The 17,119-nt window shown below is 41.9% G+C and overlaps 1 protein-coding gene across 1 annotated transcript; it reads right to left on the bottom strand.

Moving 5' to 3' along the window:
* Nucleotides 1-7,507: 7,507 nt before the first annotated feature.
* On the bottom strand, nucleotides 7,508-14,115 carry LOC308139592 (uncharacterized protein; the record flags this gene model as incomplete). Its single annotated transcript, XM_080509054.1, has 3 exons — nucleotides 7,508-8,718; nucleotides 9,463-9,595; nucleotides 13,963-14,115. The coding sequence occupies 3 exons, from the start codon at nucleotides 14,113-14,115 to the stop codon at nucleotides 7,508-7,510; spliced, it is 1,497 nt and encodes a 498-aa protein (XP_080365180.1).
* Nucleotides 14,116-17,119: the final 3,004 nt, after the last annotated feature.

The raw sequence follows: 17,119 nt of genomic DNA, 5'->3' as shown, positions 1-17,119 counted from the left end.
CCACATGCAAGGCAGCAGCAGAGTGCCACAGCGACAGGAAACCCTACAGAACCAGGAAAGGCCACACCTTATGACACTTATGTCAGGATGCTGTTGGTTGACTTCAGACTTAAAAAAAACAAACAAGGTGATCACTATGTGATGTAATCTGTCAGCAACGGCGCCCGCAGGCACACAATAGAGCAAGAGCGACTGATTTAGAGATTCTTTAATGTTAATTACACTAAATATAAATCCCTTATGTCATGTTCATAGTGTATTGCTCTTTGAACACCTGTGTATGATTTCATTACAAAAACCAACATGACAACTTAACTGTTTTCAGCTTTCATAAACAGTAACATTGTTTACAATCTTAGCAGATATGCTGTGAAAGATATTTAGGTTTTAACATACATTTTACACAGTGAATGTACATTGTTAAAGTTCTGGTGACTATTTACAGTCAAGTTAAACAGTCTTAGTTGAATAAAGGTGATTAAAGATACTAAAAACATAAGAGATGGCTGGAGTTCCTCCACCAGTCACATTCATGGGTTCATTCTGACTTTTTCATACCTGTTCTGTGTAACTTGATTTGAGGTTTCCAGATGATTTCCAGCAGTCTGTGCTGACGACCGATCTCCTCCTCGTACTGGACGATAGTTGGTTCAAACACGGTGAATATTTCTCCAGCAGCATCAGTTAGTCTCTGGACGGTCCAGTCTCTCGCTGAGTCCTGGGAATTGTCTCTTCCACCATCAGTCACAGTCTCCTCAACAAGATCCTCCTCCTCTTTAACATGTGGAGCTTCATGTTCCTCCTGCTCCAGGCTGAAGATCGTCTTCTGGTGACCAACGTGTTGCTGTGGACTCTCTGGAGGGAAACAAGACAAAACTCATTGATTTGATGGATGTGAATTTTTTTTAAATGATGGCTGGATGAGACAGGAAATGCTACTTTTGCTATGTAAATATTCAGAAACAAAAAGTCTGCCTGCTTCAATAAACTGACATTAGCTTTGGGGTTTCCATGGATTAAAATAGGTTGTTTTTTTTCCCCCAGCAACACTTCATGATTCTGAAATATTTATTATAAACACATGCCATGAAAGCTGCACAAACCACGGGCATGTCATGATGTTGACTCAGACTGTCAATAAATCACTTATTCTGTTTACAAACAGCAGAAACAGTGTTTCCTCTTCCTGTTATTTCACATTGAACAAAAAGTTGTGTGATAGCTTCAGACTCATTTCTGTCTGCGGGCTTCAAAAGAAATCTAACGATTCTTCAGCGAGTCACATTTCATGTGTTCATTCAGACTTTTCCAAACCTGTTCGGTGGAACTTCAGATGAGGTTTGCCGCTGATTTCCAGAAGTCTGTGCTGACGGTCAATCTCCTCCTCGTACTGTACAATAGCTTGTTCGAATACTGTTAATATTTCTCCGGCGGCAGCAGTTAGTCGCTCGTTGATAAAGTCTCTCAGAGCCTGAAGTGAAGTCATTGTTGCTGCAGGACATGAAATAGTTCCTCTGTGAGACGCGACAATACAGAAGAGTCCGAATGGCCTCCGAAACAGCTTGTCAGTTGTCACCAGTTAGCGGGGGAACCATTTAATCCGTAACACCGCCGTCGCCGACCAGCATGTCGCTGAAACACGCCGCCGCTGAACTCATCAACTCCTCCATCCCACGGGATTTTTCAGCCGGAAGACAAAAGGGACTCATTCGGCGACGGACATCAATCCACCGAGGCTCAGTCGACGTTTGTTTACACCCGGTCTGAGGACTCCGTTCCCTCCCTCTCGTCTTCAGCATCGGTGTCGGAACCAGATCTGTCCGGGGGGCGGGGCTTAAGTCCGACTACTTCTTCTTCTTCTTCGTCTTCTTCTTCTTCTGCTTCTTCTTCTGCTTCTTCTTCTTCTTCTTCTTCTGCTTCTTCTTCTGCTTCTTCTTCTTCTTCTTCTTCTTCTTCTTCTTTCATAAAGCGGTTGGAATACAACGAATTAGTGCATTACCGCCACCTACCTGCTGAGGCTCAAAATGACTAATCCAAAAACTATAGGAATTTTTTATTTTTTTTTAATAAATAAAAAAATCCTCCCCATTAACGTGCTTTCCCAAAGAAACCCAAACCCAAACGGATGTCCTTTACTCCCTGAGTGCCGCTGAAGTATACATATGATATTAAGATAAGATAAGATAAGATAAACCTTTATTGATCTCACAATGGAGAAATGTACTTGTTACATTCTGCTCTTAAAGACACTCATGAGTAAGAAAGACAAGAAATGTGCAAACAGCTAGGTAAGAATAGAGGTATCTTATATACATTAGAAGGTATTAGAAGGTTAGTTATTATTTCCCAACTTCCTAATCCACCTTTGTCTTGCTGTTTCATATCTCTGACAATGCTCCATGACATGTTCCACGGTTTCCGGGGTGCCCACACCTTAGACATGAACACGAGATGCTCACACCACCGCCTGTCACACAAATGAATTGAAACCAAGAAATGTCAACACTAAACCACATCATTGGGGCAATAACACAACTGCAGGGATGTTGAACTCTTTTCATGATTTGTTTTCTTTTTCAATCAATCAATCAGGGAAGGACTGTATTTTTCCCCGAGGTTGGTAATTAAAGATAGCATAGAGCAGATAGTGCAAATATATAAACAGTCCAACAACAGACAATAATTACATCACCAGGTAAATAAACACCAGATATAGTAAGAATCTGATAATAAGACTGTGAATCAGATCAATACAACGAAAAATGAATTACTATATCGAATATAAAAATAACAGTTATCTGTCGATATCCGTCCATCCATCCCGTATTGAATAGTTGTGTGTGACGTCATCAGTAGGCTCGCCCCGGACAGAGCTGATACCAACACCGGTGTAGGAACCAGATTTGTTCAGGCCGGGGCTTGTGCCAGCGTCTTCCGACGACGTCACACATTGTGATTGGCTGCGGCGACGTTTCACATTATTAATGGCTGCAGGTTTTTGCCATCACCGTGTAAACAAAGTTACAAAGCTACGTGGAACGCAGAAGAGGTTTTCTGAGGTGAAATGGCCGAAAGCGTATTTTAGCAGGCCTGTGCTACATGTAAGCAAAATGTATTTGTTATAAACAGAGTGAAAAATTTAATCATGACTCATTCATTGTTAAATTCATATCAAAATTTTATTTCCATTTCTTCAAAGTTCATATCTGCCCACACACGACAAACGCAACATTTTTCAAAACACGTGAAAAAGCAGTTAAGTGACAAATAGAATAAGTCTGCTGCTGCAAGACTCCTTGTGCAACCAGGGGACCGTGTGTCAACCTCTGTGTTGTTCCACACAAATGGAAACCACATTTAATTATTTAAAAACAGTAATAAAAAAAAAAGTCCTAAATCATCTCAGTAATGTTTTCAAACTGGATGATTCCTTGTGATTTCGGCCCCAAGCCGGACTTCCTGAACGAGATCCTTCACGACTTCACCTCTTTGTGAGATTTCATGTGGCGCAGCAACGATCTCCGTTGACCGAAACTTTTTCCGCACGATTCACAAGAATGTGGCTTCTCACCCGTGTGAGTTCCCATGTGGGACAACAAAGTCGACCGCACGCTGAAACATTTCCCACATGTTTTGCAAGAATACGGCTTCTCCCCCGTGTGAGTTCTGATATGGTCCACCAAATTGTGTTTGTTTCTGAAACATTTCCCACACGTTTGACAAGAATGCGGCTTCTCACCCGTGTGAGTTCTCATGTGGAACAACAAAGTACGTTGCAGACTGAAGTGTTTCCCACATGTTTTACAAGAATACGGCTTCTCACCCGTGTGAATTCTGATGTGTTCCACCAAACTTTGTTTGAGGGAAAAACATTGTCCACACGATTGACAACAATATGGTTTCTCACCCGTGTGAATTCTCATGTGGCGCACCAAACAACAATTATCACTGAAACCTTTCCCACACGATTGACAAGAATACGGTTTCTCACCTGTGTGAGTTCGCATGTGGATCAACAAATTATCCTTACGACAAAAACTTTTCCCACAAGTTTCACAAGGATACGGCTTCTCACCTGTGTGACTTCTCATGTGGACCAACAAATTACCCTTACGACTATAACTCTTCCCACACGTTTCACAATAATACAGCTTCTCACCCGTGTGAGTTCTCATGTGACCAAACAAATTATTGTGTAATCTGAAAGAACTTTCCCCACAAAGAAGTTCTTCACCTTCAGCCTGTTTCTCTGACGCAGGAACGTTGTCCACACCGTCACTATGAAATACGATTTCTTTCAGCTCTACATTCATAGTTGATGGTTGTGGTTCATCCTGGTCCTTTGTAAACTGTAGAAGTCCTGGTTGTTCTTCTTCTTCTTCCTCTTTGATCTCTGGAGGTTCTGGTTCCTCTTTGATCTCGAGAGGTTCTGGTTCTTCTGGTTCTGGACAGCAGTTTGTTTCCCATTTGAAGAGCTGCTCCTCCCGACAGTCACGATGCTGCAGAAGCTCTGGAGGGACAGAAAAGTACAAGATAAGGTCAGAAAAGGAAGCAGTTCAAACTATTTTTGTTCAATTTGAACAATGTGGGCGTCTGTGTGACATCATCATCTCATAATAAACTTTTCATATCTGTGTCCCGTTACACCCCGAATAGTAATGTTGTTTCTTGATTTTCCAGCAGTGGAACAATAAAGTTCTAAAGTTAAAAAAAATGAAAGCTGCAGGCAGCTTTGAGCTTGTGTACGTGAGGTTTTGTGTACATCAAAGTGTGATTGAAAAGTAGGCAAAAAATACATGAAAATGCCAAAGAATGGCACATTCCTCACACACAGTTGCTATTTAAATGATCCTCTGTCAGACTTCTCAGCCGTGCACTGGTGGAGGTCTGCAACTCACTGAAGGACCTGTGTGTTTCAGATATATTAGTATATTTGTGGTTGATCTGGTCTCAAACTGTATTTTGACAATAATATTGTCCAGCAAATGTTGTTTCCGTCACAGCCTTAGTTGAATAAAGGTGATTAAAGATACTAAAAACATAAGAGAAGGATGGAGCTCCTCCACCAGTCACATTCATGGGTTCATTCGGACTTTTTCATACCTGTTCTGTGTAACTTGATTTGAGGATTCAGGATGATTTCCAGCAGTCTGTGCTGACGACCGATCTCCTCCTCGAACTGGACGATAGTTGGTTCAAACACGGTGAATATTTCTCCAGCAGCAGCAGTTAGTCTCTGGACGGTCCAGTCTCTCGCTGAGTCCTGGGAATTGTCTCTTCCACCATCAGTCACACTCTCCTCAACAAGATCCTCCTCCTCTTTAATGTGTGGAGCTTCATGTTCCTCCTGCTCCAGGCTGGAGATCGTCTTCTGGTGACCAACGTGTTGCTGTGGACTCTCTGGAGGGAAACAAGACATGATGGATGGATGAGACAGGTAAGACTACTTATATAAAATATAACATACAATAGACTGACAGTAGCTGTGGGGTTTAAAGAATAAATGAGAAAACTGTCTGGATGCAACATGAGCTTCTCTGAGCTCTGAAACATTAGTAGGAAGTTTCCACTCTAACGTGGTTCAGAGTGTTTTTTCCCAGCAAACCCTGAACGCATCATTATTCTGAACTGTTTACCACAATGTCTCCATTATAAACACATCCTGTAAAAGCTGCACAATTCACAGTCATGTTAGCATGTTGGCTCAGACTGAGTGACAATAAATAATTTCTTCTATTTGTAAACAGCACAAACACTGTTTCCTTTATTATTGTAGGTTTAAAATCTGTTATTTCACTTTGAGAAGAACTTTGACAAGAACTGCGACTACAGAATCATTTCCGTCTGCGAGCTTCGAAAGAAATCTAACGATTCTTCAACGAGTCACATTCATGTGTTCATTCAGACTTTTCAATACCTGTTCTGTGTAACTTGACTTGAAGGTTTCCGCTGATTTCTAGCAGTCTGTGCTGACGACGAATCTCCTCCTTGTACTGGACGATGGTTTGTTTAAACACGGTGAATATTTCTCCAGCAGCAGCAGTCAGTCGCTCGTTGATAAAGTCTCTCAGAGCCTGAAGTGAAGTCATTGTTGCTGCAGGACATGAAATAGCTCCTCTGTGAGACACGACAATACAGTAGAGCCCAACAAGATCCAAACAGCCTCCAAAGCTGCTTCTGTTGTTTATCGCAAAAACGACGGACGCTAGAAAAAAGTCGGTGAACTGGTGAAGACGACAAGGACGCATCCGGCGACGCCCATAAATCCACCGAAGCTCAGTAGAAAGTTTATTTTTCACACTTGGACTGGCAACTCCAGTCCATCCCTCTCATCAGCAGCACCGGTCGTCGCACCCTTAATGCGTCATCAGTGCGTCGTCCTTTGCGTTTTCAAAAAGCCTTTATTGACAATAACAGTACAGCAGAGCACAAAACAATACTGCAGAGCAACCGTCAGGAGATAATTAACACACACAGACAAAACCAGAGTATTACATTAAAAAAAAAAAAAAATTAAAACGAGCAGATAAATCTAAAGTCTTAACGGCTTAAATGGTTATTGTCCGACGGTTTTCATGAATTCTCTAATTTTCTAAGATAGAGAAAAGTGTTATTTTTATAATGCCATTTAGCTCAAAGAATGATAATCATGTTCATTCACTGTGAAGCTTTTGACTGAAGCTTCAGTCCAGGTGTTTTTACGCAGGTTGCTTGGTCAACAATCCCTCAACAGGAGCCGTTCATGCACTTCGATGCAGAACTCCCTGAAACTGTGTTTAACACACCATCTTCTTGCTGCCTGGTCTCTTTCTCAGGCTTGTGAAAAACACACACCTGCTGAACTGCACCTCACTCCTGCTCACCTCAGGATCTCCATTGTCCAATCAGCAAGCTGCAGGCGGACCGCAGACGTCCCTCCACACAAACTCAGATTTAACATTTGTTTTACAAAATATACATAATGAAATATATTTAGCGTTCAAATAAACTTCTACAAATACATTTTTAACAAACAAAAGAATATGTATTTTGATCCCTTCTTAATATGCTTTTAACTATTTATGCAATGATTTATCATGGGCATGTTAATATTTTAATATTTTTCCCTGGGTACTCAAGATTGAAACCTCATGTTAAGTTATCAATGCAATAATCTGCCTTTAACAACGTTAAATAATCTAAAACCCACATCCCAACTATGAATGTTATGTGAATGTTGTAAAACAAACTTTTTGTGCAGCCTATTCTGTTTGTTATTTATTCACCAGGTCGCCCTTTTTCCTTCGATTTCAATTCAAACCTTGACCGTTTGTCAAACTCTGCGTACTTCAATACAAATGGAAACCACATTTATGTCAATCATCTCATTTATTGTAACAAAACAGTAACAAGTATCCTGAAGCAACCGTTTCAACAGTGTTTAAATCAGGAACGTTTCCTTTAAACATGATTCTTGTGATTTGGGGCTCAAGCTGGACTTCCTGAATGAGATCTCCTATAGAGTCTTTCATGTCTTCATCTCTTTGTGAGCTTTCATGTGGTGCAGCAACGAATTACGTTGACCGAAACATTTTCCACACGATTCACAAGAATACGGCTTCTCACCTGTGTGAGTTCTCATGTGGGACAACAGACTACGTTGTACACTGAAACATTTTCCACATGATTCACAAGAATACGGCTTCTCACCTGTGTGAGTTCTGATGTGATCCACCAAATTGTGTTTTAGTCCAAAACTTTTCCCACATGTTTCACAAGCATATGGTTTCTCACCTGTGTGAATTCTCATGTGGCGCACCAAACAACTATGATCGCTGAAGGTTTTCCCACATGTTTTACAATAATACGGCTTCTCACCCGTGTGAGTTCTTGTGTGGACCAACAAATAATTGTGTTGGGTGTAACTTTTCCCACACGTTTCACAAGAATACGGCTTCTCACCTGTGTGAGTTCGCATGTGATCCACCAAAGACCGATTTCCTCTAAAACTTTTCCCACATGTTTTACAAGAATACGGCTTCTCACCTGTGTGAGTTCTCACGTGGACCAACAAACTGCTGCTATGACCAAAACGTTTCCCACACGTTTTACAAGAATACGGCTTCTCACCCGTGTGAGTTCTCATGTGGACCAACAAACCTCCCCTTTGACTAAACCCTTTCCAACATATTTCACAAGAATACGGCTTCTCACCCGTGGGAGTTCTCATGTGACCAAACAAATTATTGTGTAATCTGAAAGAAGTTTCCTCACAAAGAAGTTCTTCACCTTCAGCCTGTTTCTCTGACACAGGAACGTTGTCCACACCGTCACCATGAAATACGATTTCTTTCAGCTCTGCATTCATAGTTGATGGTTGTGGTTCATCCTGGTCCTTTGTAAACTGTAGAAGTCCTGGTTGTTCTTCTTCTTCTTCTTCCTCTTTGATCTCTGGAGGTTCTGGTTCTTGAGAGAGGAGCTGCTCAGAGTCTGGTTCTTCTGCTGCTTCACTCAGGTCACTTTGCTCCTCAATAGAAGGAACCCTAAAAGAATCAATTTCAACCTTCAGTAGAAGCTGCTCTTCCTCCTGGCTGCTACCAAGTTCCTGGTGCTCCTCAATCCATGAAGGATCTGGTTCCTCTTTGATCTCTGGAGTTTCTGGTTCTTCTGGTTCTGGACAGGAGTTTGTTTCCTGTTTGAAGAGCTGCTCCTCCCGACAGTCACGATGCTGCAGAAGCTCTGGAGGGACAAAAAAGTACAAGATGGAAGGTTAGTTATTAAATCATTGCTTGATGTTCACCTTCAGCTGGTAGATTAACATTTTCTAGGCGGTATTTTCACTGATCTATCATATTTGGATATCTATCGATACCGATATCATTCCGATACAGAGCTGTTTGCTTTAATATTAATATCATTATCATTATTGTTCACTTTATACGAGACTGTAATAAACTCCTCTCTACAGGAAAGTATGAAATGTAAGAATGTTCACATGTTTTCTCCCCAAAAGGCAACTCGAGGTCAGTAGAATGTCAGAAAAGGAAGCAGTTCAAACTATTTTTGTTCAAATTGGACGCCATCATCTCATAATAAACTTTTTATATCTTCAAAACCTCAGGATCACTTTATTAATCCCTGGGGAAATTCTTTCACAACGCAGCACAAACAGCAGTGTTTCCAGTTCTAATGCAGCACAAATGATTGGGACTATTTTCACACGGAGTGTTGAATTTAATGCAGGAAGCTTTGAGCTGATATATGTATGTGACGTTTTGTGTACAAAGTACGACTCAAATGTAGGCATATAATACATGAAAATGCCAGAAATGTCACATTCCTCATACGCTGTCAGCAGAGAGCAAAAGTTGTTACCGTCACAGCCTTAGTTGAATAAAGGTGATTAAAGATACTAAAAACATAAGAGAAGGATGGAGCTCATCCATCAGTCACATTCATGGGTTCATTCTGACTTTTTCATACCTGTTCTGTGTAACTTGATTTGAGGATTAAGGATGATTTCCAGCAGTCTGTGCTGACGACCGATCTCCTCCTCGTACTGGACGATAGTTGGTTCAAACACGGTGAATATTTCTCCAGCAGCAGCAGTTAGTCTCTGGACGGTCCAGTCTCTCACTGAGTCCTGGGAATTGTCTCTTCCACCTTCAGTCACAGTCACTTCAACAAGATCCTCCTCCTCTTTAATTTGTGGAGCTTCATGTTCCTCCTGCTCCAGGCTGGAGATCGTCTTCTGGTGACCAACGTGTTGCTGTGGACTCTCTGGAGGGAAACAAGACATGATGGATGGATGAGACAGGAAAGACTACTTATATAAAATATAACATACAATAAACTGACAGTAGCTGTGGGGTTTAAAGAATAAATGAGAAAACTATCTGGATGCAACATGAGCTTCTCTGAGCTCTGAAACATTAGTAGGAAGTTTCCACTCTAACGTGGTTCAGTCTGTTTTTTCCCAGCAAACCCTTCAACGCATCATTATTCTGAACTGTTTACCACAATGTCCATTATAAACACATCCTGTAAAAGATGCACAATCCACAGACATGTTAGCATGTTGGCTCAGACTGAGTGACAATAAATCAGTTCTTCTATTTGTAAACAGCACAAACACTGTTTCCTTTATTAGTGTTGGTTTACAATCTATGTTATTTCACTTTGAACAAGAACTGCAGCTACAGAATCATTTCTGTCTGCGAGCTTCAAAAGAAATCTAACGATTCTTCAACGAGTCACATTCATGTGTTCATTCAGACTTTTCAATACCTGTTCTGTGTAACTTGACTTGAAGGTTTCCGCTGATTTCCAACAGTCTGTGCTGACGACGAATCTCCTCCTTGTACTGGACGACGGATTGTTTAAACACGGTTAATATTTCTCCAGCAGCAGCAGTCAGTCGCTCGTTGATAAAGTCTCTCAGAGACTGAAGTGAAGTCATTGTTGCTGCAGGACATGAAATAGCTCCTCGGTGAGACACGACAATATAGTAGAGTCCAACAAGATTCCAAAAAAAAAAAAGCCTCAAACGTTGCTTCTGATTTTACTCGCAAAAAACGACGCACGCTAAAGAAAGTCGGTCACCAGTGAACTGGGAAACCACTTAATCCAAACCACCACCCCCAGCGATCAGCATGTCGCTGAAATCCACCGCCACCGAGCTCCGAAATATCAACTCCTCCATCCCACGGGATTTTGTCCACTAGAAGACGCCGATAAATCCACTGAGGGTCAGTAAAAAGTTGTTTATTTTTCCACACTCCGTCTGACGACTACCGGTCTGGTGAGCGGCATCAGGAGTCGCGCGTTTATTGCGTCATCAGTGCGTTCTTTGTTTTGTTTTTTTCAAAAAATCTTTATTGACATTAACAGTTTGTCAAACTGCGTACTTGAATACAAATGGAAACCACATTTAAGTCAATCTTCTCCTTTATTGTAACAAAACAGTAACAATCACCCTGAAGCAACAGTTTTTAAATCAGTAACGTTTCCTTTAAACATGATTCCTTGTGATTTGGGGCTCAAGCTGGACTTCGTGAATGAGATCTCCGATAAGAGTCTTTCATGAATTCGTGTTGTGAGCGTTCATGTGGCGCAACAAAGTAGGCCGTACACTGAAACGCTTCCCACAAGTTTTACAAGAAAACGGCTTCTCCCCTGTGTGAATTCTAGTGTGGACCACCAAATCACCATGTTGTCCGAAACTTTTCCCACACGTTTGACAAGAATATGGCCTCTCACCCGTGTGAGTTCTCATGTGTTTCACAACAGTACTACGGTGACGGAAAGTTTTTCCACACGATTCGCAAGAATACGGCTTCTCACCTGTGTGAGTTCTTGTGTGGACCAATAAATGACTCAGTTTGTTGAAGCTTTTCTCACATGTTTCACAAGAATAAGGCTTCTCACCAGTGTGAATTCTTGTGTGGATCAACAAGTGACTCCGTTTGTTGAAACTTGTGCCAGGTGTTTCACAAGAATACGGCTTCTCACCTGTGTGAATTCTCATGTGGGACAACAAAGTACGTTGTACACTGAAACATCTCCCACATGTTTTACAGGAATACGGCTTCTCCCCCGTGTGAGTTCTCATATGTTCCACCAAATTCTGCTTTAGTCCAAATTTTTTTCCACATGTTTCACAAGAATATGGTTTCTCACCTGTGTGAATTCTCATGTGGCGCACCAAACAACGATAATCATTGAAAGTTTTCCCACATGTTTCACAATAGTGTGGCTTCTCCCCCGTGTGAGTTCTTGTGTGGACCAACAAATAACTGTGCTGGATGAAACTTTTCCCACATGATTCACAAGAATACGGCTTCTCACCTGTGTGAGTTCGCATGTGATCCACCAAAGACCGTTTTCCTCTAAAACTTTTCCCACATGTTTGACAGGAATACGGCTTCTCACCTGTGTGAATTCTCATGTGGACCAACAAATCACACTTACGACAATAACCTTTCCCACATATTTCACAAGAATATGGCTTCTCACCTGTGTGACTTCTCATGTGGTCCACTAAATACTGTTTTCCTCTAAAACTTTTTCCGCACGATTCACAAGGATACGGCTTCTCACCTGTGTGACTTCTCATGTGGACCAACAAATTACCCTTACGACTATAACTCTTCCCACACGTTTCACAATAATACAGCTTCTCACCCGTGTGAGTTCTCATGTGACCAAAAAAATTATTGTGTAATCTGAAAGAAGTTTCCCCACAAAGAAGTTCTTCACCTTCAGCCTGTTTCTCTGACACAGGAACGTTGTCGACACCGTCACTATGAAATACGATTTCTTTCAGCTCTGCATTCATAGTTGATGGTTGTGGTTCATCCTGGTCCTTTGTAAACTGTAGAAGTCCTGGTTGTTCTTCTTCTTCTTCCTCTTTGATCTCTGGAGGCTCTGGTTCTTGAGAGAGGAGCTGCTCGGTCTCTGGTTCTTCTTCTGCTTCACTCAGGTCACTTTGCTCCTCAATAGAAGGAACCCTAAAAGAATCAATTTCAACCTTCAGTAGAAGCTGCTCTCCCTCCTGGCTGCTGCCGAGTTCCTGGTGCTCCTCAATCCGTGAAGGTTCTGGTTCCTCTTTGATCTCTGGAGTTTCTGGTTCCTCTTTGATCTCTGGAGGTTCTGCTTCTTCCAGCTCAAGACAGGAGTTTGTTTCCTGTTTGAAGAGCTGCTCCTCCCGACAGTCACGATGCTGCAGGAGCTCTGGAGGGACAAAAAAAAAATACAAGATAGAAGGTCAGTTACGTTACTTGTTATTATTACATTGTTGCTTGATGTGCAACTTTAGCCGCTGGATTCACTTTTTAACCTTTTTCTAGGAGGTGTTTTCACCGATCTTCTCTCAAATTTGCACAACATTGTGTTTCCTGTTTCCCATGCTACCTCAGATGACGTGATGATGAGACGTCCTTCTTTTAGATTAGGGATGCACCGATCCACATTTCTACACTTCTAATCCGATACCTGAATTTGGATAGCTACCGATACCGATATTATTACGGTTTATTTATTATTAAAGTAGAAAATGTGGGACATTTTGCGATCCCTGCTTCTGCCCATGGAGGATAAACCAAACAGTGAGACGGATGGAGCTCCTCCATCAGTCACATTCATGGGTTCATTCGGACTTTCTCATACCTGTTCTGTGTAACTTGATTTGAGGATTCAGGATGATTTCCAGCAGTCTGTGCTGACGACCGATCTCCTCCTCGTACTGGACGATAGTTGGTTCAAACACGGTGAATATTTCTCCAGCAGCAGCAGTTAGTCTCTGGACGGTCCAGTCTCTCACTGAGTCCTGGGAATTGTCTCTTCCACCATCAGTCACAGTCTCCTCAACAAGATCCTCCTCCTCTTTAATGTGTGGAGCTTCATGTTCCTCCTGCTCCAGGCTGGAGATCGTCTTCTGGTGACCAACGTGTTGCTGTGGACTCTCTGGAGGGAAACAAGACATGATGGATGGATGAGACAGGTAAGACTACTTATATAAAATATAACATACAATAGACTGACAGTAGCTGTGGGGTTTAAAGAATAAATGAGAAAACTATCTGGATGCAACATGAGCTTCTCTGAGCTCTGAAACATTAGTAGGAAGTTTCCACTCTAACGTGGTTCAGCCTGTTTTTTCCCAGCAAACCCTGAACGCATCATTATTCTGAACTGTTTACCACAATGTCTCCATTATAAACACATAGTGTAAAAGATGCACAATCCACAAGCATGTTGGCTCAGACTGAGTGACAATAAATCATTTCTTCTATTCGCAAACAGCACAAACACTGTTTCATTTATTACTGTTGGTTTAAAATATCTGTTATTTCACTTTGAACAAGAACTGCAGCTACAGAATCATTTCTGTCTGCGAGCTGCAAAAGAAATCTAACGATTCTTCAACGAGTCACATTCATGTGTTCATTCAGACTTTTGAATACCTGTTCTGTGTAACTTGACTTGAAGGTTGCCGCTGATTTCCAACAGTCTGTGCTGACGACGAATCTCCTCCTTGTACTGGACGATAGTTTGTTTAAACACGGTGAATATTTCTCCAGCAGCAGCAGTCAGTCGCTCGTTGATAAAGTCTCTCAGAGCCTGAAGTGAAGTCATTGTTGCTGCAGGACATGAAATAGCTCCTCTGTGAGACACGACAATACAGTAGAGCCCAACAAACGCCACTCTCCTTTAAAGTTGCTTCAGTCGCTAGTTGCAGCAACAACAGACGCAAAAGAAAGTCGGTCACCAGTTGACAGGGAAACCAGTTATTTTCAAACACCACCATCAAGCGACCAGAATGCCGCTGAAATCCATCGCCACCGAGCTCCGATAAATCATCAACCTCTCCATCCCACGGGATTTTTCAGCCAAGACATCATTCGGCGACGCCCATAAATCCGCAAAGGCTCCGGTCAAAGCTTTCTCTTCACAGTCTATCTGGCGACACCATTGTCTCCGTGTCGTCAGCAGCACCGGTGTTGGTGTCAGATATGTCCGCTCGACCAGATGCGTTCACAGGGCCTGGCTTGTGCCCGCGCCTGCCAATGACGTCACATCCAATATGAGCTACGGCAACTGCACACGGACAAACTGCAATGCGGGATGGATGGACATAGATAGATAGATAGATAGATAGATAGATAGATAGATAGATAGATAGATAGATAGATAGATAGATTTCAATATATGCAAAAGAAACAAAAGGTGTGCTTATTTCAATCAACTGACATTCGCTATGGGTTTTAAAGAATACATGTGAAAATGGTCAGGGTCCAATATTAGCCTTTTTGAGTTGTGAAACATTAGTGGGAAGTTTCCGGTTCAACATGGTTCGGAATAGTTTTTTCAAGCACCATAGCGTGATTCTGAAATATTTACCCTGTCTCTATTATAAACACATGCCATGAAAGCTGCACAAACCACAGGTGCTGCATTGGATGAAAGACCTTCTTGCTCACATGCAACACGTGCCTCCTGAAATACAATGTTTTGAACACTTTTATGGAATATATGTCTGCAGCATTCAATGTTTGTTTTATCCAACCTCGTAATTTACATTTTATAGGCTACATATGAGAAATACTTGTGCTTATATGCTCACATGAAGTCCATGCCTGCTGAAAAGTCATGTAGTATGATATGGCTGTGGCATATCTTGAAACTGGATACATTAATGCAAACATGAAATGCATTTTCCAAATTAAAAGTTTATTTGACATAATCGACTTGAACATTCAAGCAATTTCTTTTTGTATTCATCCAAACACCTTTATCAGTTGTGAAACAGGAACAGAAGATCGTTCCACTGAAAGCACACCGGGGTGTCACTTAACACGACAACACATACGCATTACATTTAATCCCCCCCCCTCAAATCCAAGTTATTCTCACAGTAAATTGTCTAAAATGACCATTTAGATAGTTTCATCCATTCGTCAAAGTTGCTGAAATATGTTAAATAGGCTGTGAGCAGGGGAAACAACTTTAACAAGTCAGAGACGGAAAATTGGCCATTTCTGGATGAGCGTTACATTCTATCTTCAAAGATTCTAACTTTGACAGTGATTGGTTGATTATGATTCCTAAAACTATTCCTGGCATCATTCTGCAGAATTCACAACTAATAAGAAATTCCAAGGCATCGTGTCTCGTTCAAAATATTTAGTTACATAGTCTCACAGATTCTGATCATTAAATTGATCGTTGTAAAATACACGTTTACAGTCCATTTAGAAAAGAACTCCCAACTATTGCAGGTGCGTCCAATAACCTGCAGTTCCCCAATGTGTCCAGTAGGTGTCAGTGTGAATCTGAACGTTGGATGCGATCCCCCAACACAGCCGGAGAAGAAGCACCTTTTGAGGGGGGCTGGACCTTGGTGGGCTCCGCTGTCACGTCTCACAGAGGAAAAAATCTATTCTCCTGCCGCAACAATGACTTCTCTTCAGACTTTGAGAGAGTTTATCAACGACCGACTAACCGCTGCTGCCGGAGAAATATTCACCGTGTTTGAACGAACTGTCGTCCGGTACGAGGAGGAGATTTGCCGTCAGCGGAGGATGCTGGAAATCAGCCGCAAACCTCAAATCAAGTTCCTCACAACAGGTATGGAAGAGTTTGAATGAGCACATAGATGTGATTCGTGTTGGATTTCCATCGTTATGGCTGTGTTTGGTTTATCCACCGCAGCAAAAAAAAAAAAAAGCAGGGTTTGGGCTCATCACAATAACTCCAAACGTACACCCTCTTCTTCGCCACTCTCTATTCAACCACACAGCGCCCCCTGTGGTGATGAAGCGTAATCACAACCACTGCACAATACAGTATTGCAGTGTAATAGATACAACGTCTCCCTTTTTCCCCAAGAAAATGTTCCTTCTCAACTCAACTGTCACTGTTTTTAGGGTTTGAGGCAGAGTTGTGCAAGACCAAGGATTTATTGTTTTACTTAATGTTATAGCCAAAATGTCAGGGATTAATAAAGTGGTTCAGAGGTTTTAAAGATGTGACAAGTGTATTATGCGATGGTGACATCACGCGCACCTGCATCCTTTTCTGACATTACACTAACCTCAAGTTGCCTTTTAGGAGAATACATGCATGCATTTGCACATTTCATACTTTTCTGTAGAGAGGAGTTTATTACAGTCTCATATGAAATCAACAATAACAACAATGATGATAATATGAATGCAAACAGAGCTCTGGTTTCGGAATAGTATCGGTGTTGGCAGATATCCAAATTAGGGTGTCGGACCAGAAGTGGAAAAAAAGTGGATCGTTGCATCCCTAGTCCCTACTTACAGCCAAGAAATTTGCAAGACACATGCAGATACATTTAGGAGAAAGTTTTCACTTTCACTGCGTGCATTTTTAAAGCTGGAATTGTAGAAGTAATGTGACTCACGGTTCGCTCTTTGTGTCCCTCCAGAGCTCCCGCCGCACCGCGACGTGAAGGAGGAGCAGCTCTTGCAGCAGAAAACAAGCTACCATCCCAACCAGGAGGAACCGCAGCCGCCACCGGTCGGAGAGGCCCGAGAAGAACCAGTTCTCCTGCTGTTCAAAGAGGGCCAGGAGGAACCGGAACACCTACAGATCGGGGGGGAACAAGGAGAAC

Source organism: Blennius ocellaris (genome assembly GCF_963422515.1).
Source record: "Blennius ocellaris genome assembly, chromosome: 14".
In the NCBI taxonomy this organism is placed as follows: Eukaryota; Metazoa; Chordata; class Actinopteri; order Blenniiformes; family Blenniidae; genus Blennius; species Blennius ocellaris.
This window is presented reverse-complemented; position numbering and strand designations above follow the sequence as displayed.